The following is an 18,942-nucleotide window of genomic DNA, read 5'->3' as shown; positions in this document are numbered from 1 at the left end:
GTGTGTATATATATATATATATATATATATAGAATAATTTACAAACAGAGTGTATGGTTATACATACTTAGCGTGTAAATGTTATAGTCTCCAAACTGTCGATAACACAAGGGTAATGATGGATGTGTGGCTGAATTTCATTGACAGCCTAACCCTTACACAGAACTGTAAACTATTTACGTTGGTTATTCATCAGAAAAAGCTTCAGACAGAAACAAAAAAAACAAAAAAAACGCTTGTTTGTTCTTAATCGACTGAAAAAACAGAGCACATGTTTTAGGTCTGCAGTTAACTTCCGAAAATGTGTATCTGTCGCAGTTCATCTAGGGAACAATTAGAAAAGAAACTAGTCGACCAAAAATGTAGTTTGTCTGGAAGGAAATGTCCCTGAACGCAATCACCTGAAGAGAAGTCAGAATATATCTAGTCAGTTCTTACAGGATTGAATTGATTTTGAATTTCGCGCAAAGCTACACGAGGGCTATCTGCGCTAGCCGTCCCTAATTTAGCAGTGAAAGACTAGAGGGAAGACAGCTAGTCATCACCACCCACCGCCAACTCTTGGACTACTCTTTTACCAACGAATAGTGCGATTGACCATCACATTATAGCGCCCCCACGGCTGAAAGGGCGAGCATGTTTTGTGGGACAAGGATTCGAACTCGCGACCCTCAGATTGCATTTCAAGCGCCCTAACCACCTGTTCATACCGGACCACAGTTCTTACATACTTTTAAAAGAGCGTTAATTGTATAATAGCGTGAAAGTTCACAACAATTTGATCAAGTCTGAGGTCTGATATGTGTGTGTATAACATAAAAGCAATTGTAAGCTATATTTAAGTTACACGCATTAAGTAAGTGTAACAGAACTGAGATAAGACTTAATATTATTCCTTACAAATATAATTAAGTTCTTGCATATTAATCATACTTTTACTGCTTTTTTTCTTTATTGTTTCAGTTAATTAAAGTTTCAATGTTTTTCTTTGAAAGATTGCTTGGATTCGATGGGAAAAACATTTCTTTGTATATTGAGAAAGTTTCTTATTTGCCGATGCTGATATTAACTAGAAGAATTTAATGTCTGCTTATTACACAATTTCAGTTTTAGTGCTATCCCATTACAATATCACGACCACGCATGTATTTGCTTTTGAAATGCTGTACTGACAAAACTATGTTATTAAAACCACGTACTCTATATTGCTTGGTTATTTTTGATATCATATAAACATGTCATTTGAAATATTCCACTTTCAAAATAAAATATTATACAATATCTTGTTGAAATATCGGTTCTTGCTGAACGAAAATATCTTCAAATATAGTCTTTAAAAACAGATTATAGTGACGCGTTTTAAAATGACTAAAGCATAAACGTCCATATGCATAGCATATTTAACATTATTAAACAAAAATATTTTCTACTTATTCAAAAATTTTGTGGCCAACCAACCATTGACAAAAAACAAAACAAAAAAAACTCTTAACATATAGAGCTTTTATAGTGGGTATTTACATATGTATCTCTATATCAAGTCGGCCCGGCATGGCCAGGTGATTAGGGCGCTCGACTCGTAATCTGAGGGTCCTGGGTTCCAATCCCCGTCCCGCCAAATATGCTCGCCCTTTCTGCCGTGGGGGCGTTATAATGTGACGGTCAATGCCACTATTCGTTGGTAAAAGAATAGCCCAAGAGTTGGCAGTGGGTGGTGATGACTAGTTGCCTTCCCTCTAGTCTTACACAGCTAAATTAGGGACGGCTAGCGCAGATAGCCCTCGTGTAGCTTTGCGCGAAATTCAAAAACAAAAAACTATAATAAGTCTTTGTCCATATACGTCTACAAAACCAACCACTGAATTCCGTAAACTACCATAATAAGAATAAACATCAACCATGTTAAGCACGATACAAGCGATTAATTAACTAAGAAAATAACAGGAATGTAACCAACCATGGAACGGAAACGAGTGAGCAAAGTCTTAAATCCATTTAACAAACGTAACGATCCGATGAGCATAAATCATGTAATCTCTAAAGTATCTGGCAATACATTTGTTTGACAAGGTCCTTTCTTCTTGTATATTATTTGTAATAAAACGATCACTTTTGTTTGACAATGAGTAGTCCGTGACTAGAATATTTTCGACTGTCTGATTACAAACTACTGCAAAATATTTGAAAGTATATGACAAAAAGTTATTAAGAATCATATCGCTAAATATTTGAAAATACGTAATATAAACCAGTGTAAGTCCAAAGTTAACCAGGAAATACTTCTAAAAGGAAATATTTTACAAACATCCATTGTTTATTTCAGTCTTCAACAAGGGGCTTCCTCTATACGACTGAATTAATTGTCATGCATCCAGACAATCTCTTTTCTTGACGTGGAAATTTGGAACACAATCAAATGATGCAAAAAATTATACGTCTGCAAAGGGGGTTGAACAGAGGACAGGCAGGCTAGAAAAGACAGATAAATAAAAAAAGAAATGCAATATAAAATTATTAATATAAAAGAGAAAAGAGCACAGGAGCGAAACACGGATAAGAATGAATGAATAAGCAAAGAAATACAAAAGCAAATATAACAGCTAGAAAGACTGACAGGCAAAGATACAGATGTATAACTGAGATATTTGAAAATATGATGAGTTATTTGTTATTATAAACAGTTTCACGATATATAGCCAATAGATGGCGATAAATTCGTCAATTCATTACTCACGTGCCAAAAATAAATGGCGGTGTCCCAAAGCATGTATCGCAAACGAGATTCGGCTCATAGTAAAAATAAAAAGTAAGAAAATTAACAAAAACAACACAAAGGAAATATCATATATAAATGACAATTAAATATATAGTTGTACAGCACACGGGATTTTAAAAACTAAACCAACAAGAAAGGGAATAAAATATAAAACAGAACTGGAAACATTAAATTTATAATATGGTCAACTACTATATTTGAAGTAAAACTTCCTGTACGCGTTATTGGGTACATGATGTGATTCTGCATTTATTTAACCTGCACACTCGTTACACATAAAACAGTAAAGAGCAAAGGAAGTCGATTGAGAGATACGGCCTGTAATTAACATGAGTAGGAAGCGTGATTCAACAAATAGCTAGGTCCTTTTTCTTGTTTTATTACAATAGCACGAAATTTTTTACTTTTTTTTTATTTTGGACCTGAGTCATCTTCTAGAAAAAAAGAACCTGCTCTGACATTTTATAAAAATTACCAAGTGTAGTTTGAGCTCAATTCCTGTTCCCCGACGCTTGTTTTTTCCGTTACTTGAAAACTATATTTATGACTTGCAAACAAATATAAACATGTAATGAATAGTAAGAGATATTACATTTGTTAAACTGACTGAAGCATTCTTAAATTGCTTTATAATATATTCTTTTACCAGAAGACATTAAACGAAAAAACACAAAAAACGGTGTTTTTTTTCAACATTACTGTTCCAATCACAAGCTACAAAATAATGTTCATAAATATATCTATATATATTCATATCGGATAAAACATTTTGTTACATCTTTAACAACATATACTAAGTTTAAATATTCATTTATAGAATGTAGTCTACTATGAAATAAAATCTGTGATAAGAACACGAAATAACTCGTAAGAAAAAAAAAAACCGATGAAAGCATTAGATAATCAAACGTTCTTGAGTCGCGAAAGAAATAAGAGAATCAGGCGGAAAACCGAAATCGGAGCAGACGTGATGTTGTTCAACATTTATGAATTGTGCTTTGTCTTGTCTGGCTGTTACATCTATGGAATACTTGGATAGCCAGCTATATCGATCAGGAGTTACGCCGGAACGGATATCTATAGCAGTTGTATTTGTAACATGCATGAGTAAAACTGAAACACAAAACGTTTCTTGTTGTTTGTATCAGAAAGTATAGCCAGAACGTTATTTTATATCCGTATAACAGGATAGTATACTTCCACACATATTTATTATAAAATACATGAATTTGGTTTTTATTCAAGAACTTATTACGTGATATATTTAGCAAGGGTTTCGATACAGGGAACCATAGAAAATACACAATGCTGTTAAGATACTCAGTATACATAGATTTATTAGGTAGGAGGGTCTCATTCAGGGTGCGGAATGTTCTGGGAGGGGGGGGGCGTTGTGCTGAGAAAGTTTAGGAACCCTTGCCATATAGTACAGATGACAAAAGATGCGAAAGTTAAAAGAACAAACAACTCGATTCCCTTAAATACTAATATATATAATACATAAAACTATTACTACTTCGATTCTTGGAGCACATTCTTCAATATCTCTATGGACCTAACATCAAAACACAAAGTCATCGTTCCTTGTTCCCTTTCCAGACAAAAATTATTACTGAATGATTTGATAAAGATCAAGTCTTTATACTAAGTGGCCACAAGTGGAGCGTACTGAAACGTATGCAACAAAAGAGACAGGAAAGAGTTAGTAATTAAAACATCATAGTTAAAGTTATTACGTGCTGTATGTATATATATATATATGATAAGATAATCCGATTACTGAAAGAGTTTGTATTTCCCTTTTCCACACCCTATTCCGCTATTATAAGTAGCGTGCGTATCACACGCAAAAGAAAATGAATAAATAAAATTCATCCAATGGAAAATAAGTAAAACCAAAAATACATTTTTAGTTCTTACAATCTCCCATAGATGGTGGAATTATTTCTATAATTTTTTTATGTATAGCATAATCATTTTCTGAATAGCTTAGAAAAAGAGTACGTGTACAAAAGACTGTTCATGTTTGACCCAATTATTCAAACAATAGCTTTGTTTACATATGTGATCATAAGCGTAATTCTTATGGGGGGCATGTCCCCGGGACTTTTTCAAGGACTTGTACTATATACATTAGCCTTGATACTCTGAGCATTATGAAAACCCAACTTGAAAAAGTCACTAAATGTGTTAATTTTTGGTTTTATAAAATAAAACTTGTAAAGATCCTTCCCCCCCACCCCCACACACAAAAGTAATATCTCAAGATCAACAAATTCCTGCAGTTCCAAAAAAGTTGTATGTTGTGGAAGACCTAACGAGGTTAGTAGAGAGAGTTGAGAGCTAAAGGATTAGCGTTAACATTACGTCTATCCCACTTTTCTTCTTGACCGATATTGTTGACGTATCACGGATTGGAAGAATAAAACGCAAGGAAACAGAGAGTTAATAGATTTCTCGAGACCACCATTAGACAGTGTCTGGTCGAGATCAATTACAATACCATTAGTTGGTAAGCTAAATCCACGAGTACAGTGTCAAATAGTCATTGACCCAGCGTCTAGGTCACGGGTTGAAATATAACGACTGTTCAGTTGGATGGGATTGCTTGCAAAGTTCACTCAATAAGCGAATATAGCAAGTAAAGTGTGCTTTCAGAAAGCGCTTCACATGTCCCAACAAAGTTAATATACTAGAACAGCGTTTCCCAAACTATGTTCCACTTAACACTGATGTTCCGTCCGAGATTGTTAGGTGCTCCATGAGAAAATCATGATTTTAGATTTTTATAGAATATTTATCACTTTTTGTACGATCTTAACTTATTATGTATTAGAATTATATAATATCGATTAGACATTGAAGAAGAATTATAGAATATGCCATATCTATTCTACATAATATCTTAGTGCAGAGGTTTGTACCTAAAATATATTATAAGCATAAAAATGTAAAAATTCATTAATATGTAATTTGATTAAATAAATAAATGAATAATATAGAAATCTAGAGGGAGCTGCGCATGCAACATACCCTCTACACCATATTTTACGTGTCTAGTGTTCCGTGAGCTTTTTCTCAGCTGAAAAGGTGATCTAAAGAATACTCAGATGGTAGAAGAGGTGAAGTGTTTTTTGAGATTTTGTTTTTCTCATTCTTTTTTAGTTCTGAGAAAAACACATATCATTATTTGAGCTACATTTATAAGTGTACCACAGCCACAAAAATGTCCTCCAGTGGCACAGCGGAAAGTCTGCGGTCTTATAAGTGATTATAACACTATAAACCGGGTTTCGATACCCGTGGCGGGCACAGCACAGATAGCCTATTATGTAGCTTTGTGCTTAAGTACAAACAAACAAGACACAAAAGTTCATTACAGCTAAACTCAGTATTAAAACAATTAGTCTACGAATCTAAACAAACACTCAATAATAATTTGATACTTTAAATGACATTAAACCCAAACTACACGGCTATAACATGTTCCTTGGCCGCATCGTTACACGTCTCGTATACTAGAACAGATGACGTCTTTTCCGGTCATGTGTGATATAGGAATAACTCATTCATTGTAACGTTTCACTTTACTATACAGAAATAACTCACTGAACTCTTGAGGAATAACACTCTCACTAAAATATCCCATTTTACTGTACAGAAATAACTCATACTGTTTTGTTTTGTTTTTTACTTAAAAATACACAACACAGAAAATAGTTTACTGCCATTTTGAAGAAAGGCAACACAAACAGATCAGTACAAAGAGATTACACCAATGAACGACGCAAAAGCCCGAACTCTTTGGAAAAGTGGCCTCCTTTTCATCAGAATGAAGAAACTCTTCGAAATTATATAGTTTGTGTTGATTTATAAGTCATACAATTCGTTTTGCCTATTTTCGTTATTCCTTTATATTCTCTAATATCATCATCAATAGCAAGCAACAAGATTTTTGTTACGACTACCATTTTAAATGATTCGATTCAACCCTTTTCAAAGCGTTGGCTAGTTTATGGATGCTGATATGGCTATATGAAGCGTTGTTTTTTTATTTCCTGTAAGATTATCTGTAAACGCTGCTTGACTTTCTGTAATAACACCAGAATGAAAATACTATTTATAACTAAAATTGTTGTGTCCAAACGCCTTCTACTGCAGGTAATTGAGCAACTCAGCATCGTGTAAAACCTCTAACGTCGATTAAAAGTATGTTTGTTTGTTTGTTTTGAATTTCGCGCAAAGCTACACGAGGGCTATCTGCGATAGCCGTCCCTAATTTAGCAGTGTAAGCCAACTCTTGGGCTACTCTTTTACCAACGAATTGGGATTGACCGTCACATTATAACGCCCCCACAGCTGAAAGGGCGAGCATGTTTGGTGTGACGGGGATTCGAACCCGCGACCCTCAGATTGCGAGTCGAGCGCCTTAACCACCTGGCCATGCAGGGGCCCCGGTTAAAAGTAATTACACATACGTATATCTTGATAATAATATCATCAGTTTACTTAGCAAATGACCTATGAAATAATAGGTAACCTTCAAGGTAATATATCTTTAGTTTTGCCGTTTAATTAATTAAAATATTTACGACACGACAGTGAAGGTATCAGATACCATAACGTTAATTTTTCAACAGAGAAGAGCTCACACCTTATAAATAGTCCGATGTTCTAGTTTTAATTCAACCATATCTCATGAGATTAAGTGCTTTAAACGAGTATCATATTTACAAGTCTAGTTAAGTCAAAATGATGATAAGTAGTCTTAATGAGCTGACATCGAAAAAAATGTATCATCTTCTGGAACTAAAGATTTATTTTATTAGTGTCCCTTCCAACAATGCCATACTATTAAAGAGGCCAAAATTCGCGAATGAATGCAACGTGTCTCCGCCATGCAATCCCAACATGGTCAATGTGGACATAAAAAAATCGTGAAAAAACAACAACAGAAAAATGGGTAAGTCCAATATTTTTGTTTGTCAGGCTTTGTATCAAATTCCATGTAAATTGGTCGAAACAAAGCTAAGTAATTCACCAAAATCCTAAAATTATGGGTATATTTAACCTTTTGCTCCCCATCTAAAATGTTCAAAATTGAGCATATCCCCCATTTTTGGATGTATATGTATGGGACCTGTAAAAACTATCTATGTACCAAATTCCATGTAAATTGGCCGAAATACGGAGGAGTAATTGTCAAAAAACCTAAAATTATTCTTTTTGTAGCATCTTGACCTCCATGTAATTACTAAAAATAAGTAAGTCCACCATTTTTTTTTGTCAATATGTGGAATCTGTAGAAAAGTATCTTTATATCTAATCCCATGTAAATTGTTCAAAATATGGTCCAGTAAATGACCCCAAATCCCAAAATTATACTTTGTTTGTGAGCTCTGATCCCCCGTAAAGAAAAAACTTAAAATGGGCAAATTATTTTTTTATGTCAATGTGGCCATTTTCATCTTTACTTTTGTATAGGAGACCAACATATTTTTCGGTTCTTTGACCTTTAACCTCATAAGACATAAATCAAAAAAAGAAAAAGTGTCTGGACGTATAACCCTACCAAATTTCAAGTGAATCCACCGAGAAATGTAGGAATGGCGGTCGATTGAAAAGTGTTTGGAAGAAGAAAAAAGAAGAAAATAGAAAAAACAGTGTGTGTGTGTTTGTCTCTCTCTCTCAGAGGAGACATAAATATAAGCATTGTGGTCTGTAATGTGTTAAAATACTGATCTATTTGTCTATATACTTTGGAACACACACACACACACACACATATATATATATATGTGTGTGTTCGTTATGGTGAATTTCAGTGAAATGTAAGTTTACCGATCATTGCGCGCATTAACCAGAATCTTTGAAAAGTGTGCCTTGAATAATGAAATTGTCGCTCATTGATCGGTCAATGTGCGCACTATCCAGCGGTAATTATGCATGGTGTCCGAGAAATGTGTAAAAATATTTTATACACTCTTACATTATGTACATTCTCCAATAGTATTTGTTATTATGCATAATACTTAGGGAATATGGAGATTCTCCACCTATGCATAATCACTGTAGCATGTATGTATATATCTGTGTGTAAGAAAACTCGATAATTCTTGGCATACGCAACATAAAAAAAAAAATTCCGACGTGTGTTTCGTGGAGGTGTAATTGTTATATTTGCGAATTTTCGTGAATTACAAATTACGGAAAAGCTTACAAAAATTAAAACATTGTTTTAAGGATTTAATTTTTAGAACCAGTTAACCAAAACAATACCCTTGCTGTACTGCTTTTTCACATTTCGCATATGAGTAATTAAATATTTTTGTAAACTGAGTAAATTAGCATTTCAATAGTAACCTAGAACGCCATTTGATTTTTATATAATTCAGTATATGCCTGACGTTCCTGACTCTGAGCTGTTCGGATTGTTCCAATAAGATGTTTAATCTGGACACTGGTATGGATGGGCATGGCTGTTCAGATTTTTTCTACGTAGAAGTATTTGTTTGTTTGAATTTCGCACAAAGCTACACGAGGTCTATCTGCGCTAGCCGTCCCTAATTTACCAGTGTAAGACTAGAGGGAAGGCAGCTAGTCATCACCATCCACCGCCAACTCTTGGATTACTCTTATACCAATGAATAATAGGATTGACCGTCACATTATAACGCCCCCACGGCTGAAAGGGCGAGCAAGATTGGTGGGACGGGGATTCGAACCCGCAGATTGCGAGTCGATCGCCCTAACCACCTGGCCATGCCGGGTCACCTAACAGTGAAAAGTAAACTTATACTACTACCTCACTTGCAACTTACCACTTCAGACAGATGGTTAACAGTATATATATAATGTATATATAACGCAACTAGACATTGTATATAAATAATACGTAACACTTTCAGTTTGCTACTTAGCGACCCGTAGCATAGTACCGAGCCCCCCGGTAGGTGTCGTTGGGTTGTAGTCATATCAAATATTATATAAACAAAGAATTAAAGCGATGAATAAAAAGGCAATATAACATCAAAAAGCTAGTTTCAATTATAGACATATAAACTAGTTTTAAACTAGTTTTTTTCATATATAGCTAGTTTTAAAGCATAAAGATCGAGTGTAGATATAAAATATTATTTTTTTCAAACGGACATCGATAACAAAATTATGTATATGGTATAATATACATAATACATAACAAAAAAAAACAGATTAATTCTGAAAAGTATGACCCGTACATCTACGTAATAACATTACTTTTTTCATAAATTATTATATAGACAAAATAATTATTAGGTATAAAAAATATTTGGTCTTTTTTTTAGTTTTATTTAAGTACCCTTCTGCATTTTCATAACATTATAGCTTGACTTCTTTATTATATTATTAGAACGCCTATTTATTCCTTTACACTTTTATTACAGTGCCTTCCAGATTTTTTATTACATTACGCATTAAACTTCAATTGCATGTCACTGTAAAATACCATTAATTAAACTTCAATTGCATGTCACTGTAAAGTATCATTCATTAAACTTCAATTGCATGTCACTGTAAAGTATCATTCATTAAACTTCAATTGCATGTCACTGTAAAGTACCATTCATTAAACTTCAATTGCATGTCACTGTAAAGTACCATTCATTAAACTTCAATTGCATGTCACTGTAAAGTATCATTCATTAAACTTCAATTGCATGTCACTGTAAAATACCATTAATTAAACTTCAATTGCATGTCACTGTAAAGTATCATTCATTAAACTTCAGTTGCATGTCACTGTAAAGTATCATTCAATTTCTTCATTATATCACTGAAGTACACTTTTTCCTTATATTTTTATTACTCTATTCTTTAGTTCCTTTATTATTTTATTAAAATGTGTTTCAATTTTATGTCCTTTCTTTTAATTCTATACTTTACTTTCTTGGCAATTTAACATATACTCCTTTTAGTTTTTGATTTTTAATTTTTTGAAAATATTTGAAAAACATTATATTTTGTTTAGTGGATCTGTGTAATACTTATTGTTACGTCTCTAGCCGTTAGTTAATTTTCCGTAAAAATTATTTCCGAAGAAACTTTAGCGATACAAGTCCTTTCTTAAATAAAATTGGTTTATTCTTTCTGAATACAACTTTGCATTACACTTAATTTCCACAGTCACGCTATAATTCACAACGAACGACTCACGTGCTCGCTCGACTCAATTGTCAGTCTCTATCTCTGTCTGCAGTTCAATTACATTACATTGTTGCCGTCACTTCTTGGCGGTCTTATATATATATACAAGAATACCGCAAATCTAGTAACCTCTCGATGCTTCAAGAAGGGACATGAACGTTCTAGAAGCGCATGACGTGTTACTAGCGTCACGTGACCTCCGCTGTCGTAACATTATGATGATGACTACACAAGGTTTACTCTTACGAGCAATACGTACCTAAATCTGTTTATCAATAAAACATGAATAACACGTTATAAACGTGTTTAACTTAAGTCATTAATGAATGAAAGCCTTACGCATTACATACACTCTTATAAACACATCACTGTTGTCTAGCTAGCTGCGATCTTCTTCATAGTGTTAATATGTAATCTAAAGAATATAAAAACATTTTTTCTGTATATGACTTTCTTTGTACACCGGCATATATGCGGAGCTCGAAACAATTAATAATTTTAGAAGAAAATATGTATCTTACCGCAAAACGGGAAGGAGTTGATGCATCCATGTTTCGGGGCCCAAGAATGGGAGTAGTGGGGGCGCTGCCTCGGCGTTCCGAGCAGGCCTTTTCATATGAGGATTCTATAATAGTCATAAAATTTTGTTAACACACCTTCCATAGATAGATAATTAAAACTTTTGATGAGGTCAGAAATGAGCTGTATATATAGATCACACTTAGATGATTTAAAATAACATATACAAAATAATCTTCAAAACTGTAGTCATCATTGAGAAAATTATTAGAATATATCATAAACAGCGTTTCTTCATGAAAAAAAAAGACTTATGAACATTAGGCTTAGTTTCATTAACCTATCCATACAACTCAAGCCTTTATATCAAGCGTTAAGTAAAGTTCTGAATACCAATTTTAATTTTTTTAAACATAAATCTGTTATAACTAAAATGACCTAGTAATATAAAACCAGATAAAATTTTGCCTCACTTGGAAAGAATCTTGAAGTTAATTTAATAGCGTCATGACAAAAATTTGATCCATATAATCAGATTATCTTTTGGAACCATCTTAAAAAACAACTATACAGAAACACAAAACAAAACTGGCACGCAGAACTAAATGCTTAAACATTTTTTATCACACAAAACACCAATACAATATCAATCCTATACGAAACAACTTATATTAAATTAGGCTTACTTTATTTTAAAATGCATTCTTATATTTATTTCTACACTGCACAGACCAATTAAAAGATAATAGTAGTTGATGGGATCTTGGAGTATCCTCAAAAATTGTTTGGGTTTCTAATTCTGTTTTCAATTTGTCGCAGTCCGATTGAAAATGTTCGTTACTGGAACAAAGAGTCCTGATAGAATGACACAGTCTTTACGATGTCTAATGTTTAAGAATGGTCATGGTAGGAGTTCCAAGGTACGTATAAACCTGTGTGAGTATCCTTAAGATAACTGGAAGTGTGGAACGTATTATCGTGTCTTTTAAAAATAAGGTTCAGGAAGTGTATGGTCTTCTCCATGTTCACTGGTAAATTTAATATCAGGATGGATCAGGTTCATGTGTGAAATGAACTCTTCAATGGATGAGATTTTTTTCAAATCGAATTGCGTCTGCAGATTTTTCCGACATCTTGTTTACTATAGGATATACAGGGCAATGTTTTCTATATACGTGGATTCTAGTTATCCTACAGTGTCATTTGATCATATTCCTAGAATTTGATTTCAGTAATTTCCTATCCTTTTTTTTTCATTATAAAGTATTTTCGCGAAAAAATACGAGCTTTATCCTAGGTTAGAGTTCTTAATAAAGTACATCTCTCGATCTAGTTAATACGACTGGATCGAAGGATAATGCATGGGCAATCCTATTGCTCTTGTTCTAACAAACATATTCAAAACTGAAGATGAAGCTATTTCCAATCCTTCACCCACAAGTCTTCTGAATAAGAGATATTGATGATCACACGAGGCTTGCCTGTGTGTCAGACGCCAGTTAAGGTGCATTTTTCTGAAGGCAAGGCACTAACCAGCACGCCTGCAATGGTACCAAGAACTTGTCTACTGGACCAATAACATGTAGAAGAAGATTTTATTCTGAACATCTGTACACTGTATTCATTTGTGGCTGCGAACATCTGATTTAGTCTTGGAATAGCAAGCACCCCTATGATGTTGGCAAGCCAGAACCAACAGATAGCAATCGTCTACTTGTGTTGTAGATAATGGTTTGACTTATTCAAGTGTCCGATCAACCGTACTTTTGGTATGGAAGAGGTTCGAAATTCTGCTAGGATACTTTGAAACACTTGTAGCCAGCTTGAAACAGCATTCTGTGACTGACTGGCTTTCATTTGTCCAGTGTTTCTATACGTGAGTGAAATATCCTAACGTTTCTTTCGAAGTCTACCCACAGTTCATAAACATTATGAGGTACATTGAACTCTGCGACTCACTTCAAAACGACAAGTGAGACAAGACTATGTGGTACCATTATATATATACATGTATATATATATATATAATTAGATAGAATAGGCTGAATGACCAATTGTTTGCATTTCATATCAAACGACGAATTAGTTAGTGCCTAATTAAAAAAAATTGGGTAAGTGACTGACATTATTTTATAATGATGTTTTTGCCTTGTCATTGTCATGTCAAAATATTACAAATTCCAATCATCTTTTAGTTGTTTTGTGCAACGTAGATATGTAGCAAATTAGCTACACAAAAGGAACGCTTCTTTTTGTTTTAAACTTAAATTTCTTAAACACTCTATCCAAAATGCGACACGTTTTTCCCTTTAAAAAATAATAATCGATTTTCAGTTGTTAGTGTTTTAAGCCAGTAGGTCCGGTATTCAAAAATGTTTTAGTTCTTAAACTTAAACTAAAAGTTGCCTAATACAAAAAGAATCATTAATTTTTAAAAAGATGACAGTTAAGTCATGTACCATAAAGTTTCCTTTAAAGAAAACTAGAAAAAACAACAACACTTGTACTCATTGTTTCACGAAGAAGCGGAAATGCAATCTAGAACTCATTAACACCAAGACCAAAACAAAAAAGTAAAGTCATAAGGTCCTTTCAAGACATAATCTGGCATAAAATAATGTTAGGTGAGATGTACTTTATTAAGAAATCTAACATAGGATAAAGCTCGTTATCTTTCGCGAAAATACTTTAGAATGAAAAAAAAAAGAGCAAGAAATTACTGAAATCATATTCTAGTAAAATTATCAAATGACACTGTAGGATAACTAGAATCCATATATAGAAAACATTGCCCTTTATACTTCAAAGGTGTTTTTATGGACTGAATTTCTCTAGAAAGCTTTTGAAAGTTACTAGATGGGTGCAGTCCGTCCCCCGGTGGGCCAATAAAAAGCTACTGATCATAAAATTCTAATATCTGGAGTTCAATTCCCCCTAATGGACAGAGCGCAGATAGCCATTGTGTAGATTTGCGCTAAAACACTACCCACAACAACACCTTTTAAATATACTCTCCTCTGTTTAAACCTTATCTCGAGCAAAAACTGCCTTTGTACACTAAAATTCAAAGTTCGATCCTTGTAGTGGGCACAGCGCAGATAGCCCTTATCGTGTAGCTTTGCGCTTAAAACATAACAAGTACTATCTTTACTTCTCAAGAGCTCCCCAGTGGCACAGCGGTATGTCTGCGGACTTACAATGCTAGAAACCGGGTTTCGATACCCGTGGTGGGCAGAGCACAGATAGCCCTTGTGTAGCTTTGTGCACAATTAAAAACAAACAAACAAATTTTTCAAGAAATGTATAATATCTCTTGAATCTTTAAATTTTAAATACGTATGTGCACCATGCTTAAAAATTTCTAAAGAAGAGAAAATTGAGAACGGGCGGAAATCGAGACACAATAGTTGAGCTAAAAAGCATGTGGCAAGTCGGCTGAGTCGTGGGTTACACAACCACCTGCACGATCCCAATTTTCCAGATATCTATATAATTAACTTCTTTTATCTTCTATAGTTTCGCCCATATTCCAACTTCGAAGGGCGAAAAGTATTATTAACACTACAAGTTTGAATGTGTTTATATACATTATTTTTGTTATTGTTTCCATTTGGTCCTCAAGTAACATTATAAGAGATCTGAGTTTCTACGTATTAATTTCTTTGAAAGAATTTTGTATGATTACGAAACCAAGGATATCTTCTCTTTGCGACGACTTTCTTACTTTAATTTCGCGAACAGTAAGAAAACAGTACACTTGTTGTTAAGTAATGGCAATATTTACTTAAATGTGGAGTAATCAACAAAAAGTGACAACAAGAGAAAGTACAGCTGATTTAAACAAAAATCCAAATTTATGGATAGTAACCTAATGAAATGTTTCTTTACCTCCGATGAAATAAGACGAAAGAAACTTATCGTCAAACACAACAAGCCAATCAATATTCTAGACGTCTCCCGAGTAATCACGTTTGTGAGATTAAAGCTTTTACGCGGCCAAATTCTCGTCCATTAACAACACTTTTCTCACCCTCTGCTTGTATGTTTGAATAATTTTGTTTCTGTGCATAAGGAAGACCAACACGGCACGTTCGTGTGACAATCACGTAGTACCACTAGAGGGCTAGATCACCGCCACCATCTATGTCATCTTGATTTAGCCATAACAGTCTCCTTCAGATGAGGTTAAAGAAAAAAAAGTAATCGAAAAAACGAATGATCTGAGAAATATCTCCACACACATCTCTTTTGCCACTCAATAAAAATTTCATGTTGCCCAAGAATCATTAGCTCCAAGCAAAAGGTAAATGTTTGACCTAATCTTTGATCATGCGTATATACACATACATCCATATCTGTGTACTTTAATCTATTCCTTTAGAAAAAATATCGAACTTGCTTTCAATAACTTCAACAACAAAAAAGTTATGTAACAGGCTACTAGGTCACTGGTCACTGCAAATCACAGATGATTGACTAGTAACCAACTAATAGTTCCATATGTTTCTCAATCACAAGGTGTAATCATTTTTTTCTTAGTGTGTCTTTAAATAACTCAACGTGAAAGAAGATACTCCTCAATATGAAATATTTTATAAACTGATCAGAAAATAAGTAACAAAATAAATCTTATTAATAGCTAGTGCCCTTCCAAAGCACTGATTACTGCATGGCATTGCTTCCTAATGCTCTTGATGAGCCTCTGGATAATGACCTGTGGCAGATAATCATATTCCTCCACAAGGGCATCTTCCAGTTCACGGAAAGCCATGAGCTGAACTGGGTAAAACAAAACAGTATGCTGGACAGTTTCATTTATGGATCTATGTTTCGAGGTCTAACTGGTCATTCCGTCTGGAGGAACCCCCCCCAATCTGAGCACAGTGTGGACGACATTTTTATCCATAAGAACGAAAACACCATTAATGACGCCTATATACTTCCGCATGAAAATGTCTAACGTCTCATCCCTGTAGTGGACAGCTGTTAAAAGGACTATTCTAGGACACTCCAGACTATGATGGACCCAAAACCCTAACGGTCGTGTTCAGCTATGTTCAAACTCTAGCACGATGCAGGTAGCAGCAAAGCATTGAGACTCGTCAGATTGTAACATACCAAGGCCATGTTACAATTTCTCTAAACTTAAATGCCTTCTGACACATACTTGGACCATAATGGTGTAAAATGCGAGTGTTTTAAAACAAAAATTAAAAGCAATGCAAAAATAAATCATGTGGCATGAAACACCTCATTTAACGAAAATCTCTTCACTCGAAAGGTCCGTAATTTTCACGAGAGAGAGATAAGTGACTAATAGTAAAAACCGTTCACTCATCACTTGAAATTAAACCTACTGATTCCCATTCCCGTCATGTGTTTGTAAACAAACATCAATAATGAGTATTTGTTAACACTAAGAAACAATGATATCTGGCAGATTTTGAGTGTTGTATAACTAAGTTAATACGCTGTCACTGTGTATGCGAAAACCTGTCCGTTGGCTTCTTTACTTCATATAAGAAAATTAATGGCCATGTGTTTTGTGGTTCATGTATATGTTTGTTATTTTTACTTTCGATATCTTATTCCTACTACTTATTATGGCATATAATATTTTTGGTAGCTTACGATTACATGATAAAACACACAAACTAACGATAACGAATGGACTTTACGCCTTCTTTAATTTTCTCCGTGTTTTTGTTGAAAATGGACAAACTGAATGAAGAGTAAATTGTTTCCCCAATATGCAGGTCAAATTTTAAAAGAAGCAAACTGTAGCTTTTGAATACTTTATTCGATAATTTACAAGTACAACCATGTTGTGAAAGTCGCAAAGATTAACACGGTGTATTTACTAATCGATGTTCTTCACGGGTCAAGGAAGAAGCAGCTGGTGGGTTGAAACTGGTAACGTCCTTACTGCCACTCAGTTCATTAAAACACTTAAAGTACGGAGAAACACACTGCACATAATTAACTAAAATCATCATGTGACTAATCACCAACTAAAGTACTTCTCGTCACGGGCTGCGTTCTGTAATGATAACATTTTAAATACAATAACTATACAGTTTCTATCTTATCACAATGTGCCAGAAATAGAACAGATCAGATCTTAATCTAAGTTGTTTTAGGTACACATTACAGTTCAAACTTGAACTGGCCCTTTCTTTTAAAAGAATATTCAGAATTTACTTTTATACATTTATTCTAATCAATTAAAGTGTAAAATCCACATAAAATCATTTTATTTTTTCCAACTCACATCTTCTAAAACGTCAACTTTCATTCGGAAACAAAATTGTCTTCTGTGGCATTTATAAAATTTCGCCTACGTTACAGATATAACTTGTAACAGATATAAAAAGGAATTAAAGCACAGGAAAATATTTCAGGTTGTGCAAGTATACGTTTCTTTAGAACGTTATTTTCTTGTAGGAAGCAGACATAAGAACGATGGCCATTTATCATCAACACTCACCATGACACATACGTGGCACACGCAGACGAGACCATCATGCTGGTTCAAAATGAAGCGCTTGTGTCCATGCAGGAAGGATACAGAAGAACATTACTATGACGTTAAATTTACAAAGTACTGCCGAGATCATAAAACCAAACAATTTGAATGAAGTCTCGCTCACAGATAGATGGTGTAGTGGTAAAATTATTTAAAATAGCATATACTTAAAGACACGCAGACGGCAAGAAGAAGATGAAATAAAAAAGAAGGTAACATTTATAAAGCTCGTGTGGAAATATCAGCAGTTTGTGCCTCCATTTTCAGTTTGTTTTGCTTCCAAATATTCTTTTTGAAGTAGAGAAATTTCGTGCTTAAATAAACCAAGTTTTTACGAAGGCAATACAAGCGGATTTTCCTTCATTTTGTTAACCATTATTTAGAATATAAAAAGGACATTATCAACATGAATGTTCTTGCTGAATATGTCTTTATGTAGGAATCTATAAATATCTTCCACACATCTGCTCAGGATATTATACAAAACGAAGAAGTCGCCTCGTGGCAGATTCTGTGGAACCAAGAGATCCTGGAAATCTTTAGACATACACACACACACACATATATATATAGTGCAGAGACGGGAAGAAACGAGTTTATACATGATTGTTTATGATTTTAGCATAGATTCATCATCACCGTCAAACAATGACTGCTGGTAAAAACCTTGCAATAAGCCTAATAATGGAGAATAGGGGTGAAGTGATGGATTGTCAAAACTGTGGGGAGTCTTTGTGTATGAAAGACTTTTTGTTTCTACTCTAGAAAACAGTTCGAGGGTCAAAAGCTAATACTCGCGATGCAAATGACGTGCAATATAGATACGTACAGTCACACTCAAACACGTAGATACAGAGCTTTTCCATTACTCCCACTCCTAACAGGGATGACATCGTCACCACAACAAACTTGTAGAAATATATTTGCTCTTATTAAA

The 18,942-nt window shown here is 34.1% G+C and overlaps 1 protein-coding gene across 1 annotated transcript in view; it reads right to left on the bottom strand.

Moving 5' to 3' along the window:
- Positions 1–18,942, bottom strand: part of LOC106466090 (ras GTPase-activating protein nGAP-like) — a 123,707-nt gene that overhangs the window by 43,286 nt on the left and 61,479 nt on the right. Inside the window, 1 exon segment of the mRNA XM_022394046.1 lies at positions 11,482–11,585. Coding sequence (XP_022249754.1) covers positions 11,482–11,511 — 30 coding nt within the window. The 5' untranslated portion in view covers positions 11,512–11,585.

Source organism: Limulus polyphemus, unplaced genomic scaffold (assembly GCF_000517525.1).
Source record: "Limulus polyphemus unplaced genomic scaffold, Limulus_polyphemus-2.1.2 Scaffold2148, whole genome shotgun sequence".
NCBI lineage: Eukaryota > Metazoa > Arthropoda > Merostomata > Xiphosura > Limulidae > Limulus > Limulus polyphemus.
The sequence above is the reverse complement of the archived record's forward strand: the minus strand, read 5'-3'. Positions and strand labels throughout refer to the sequence as shown.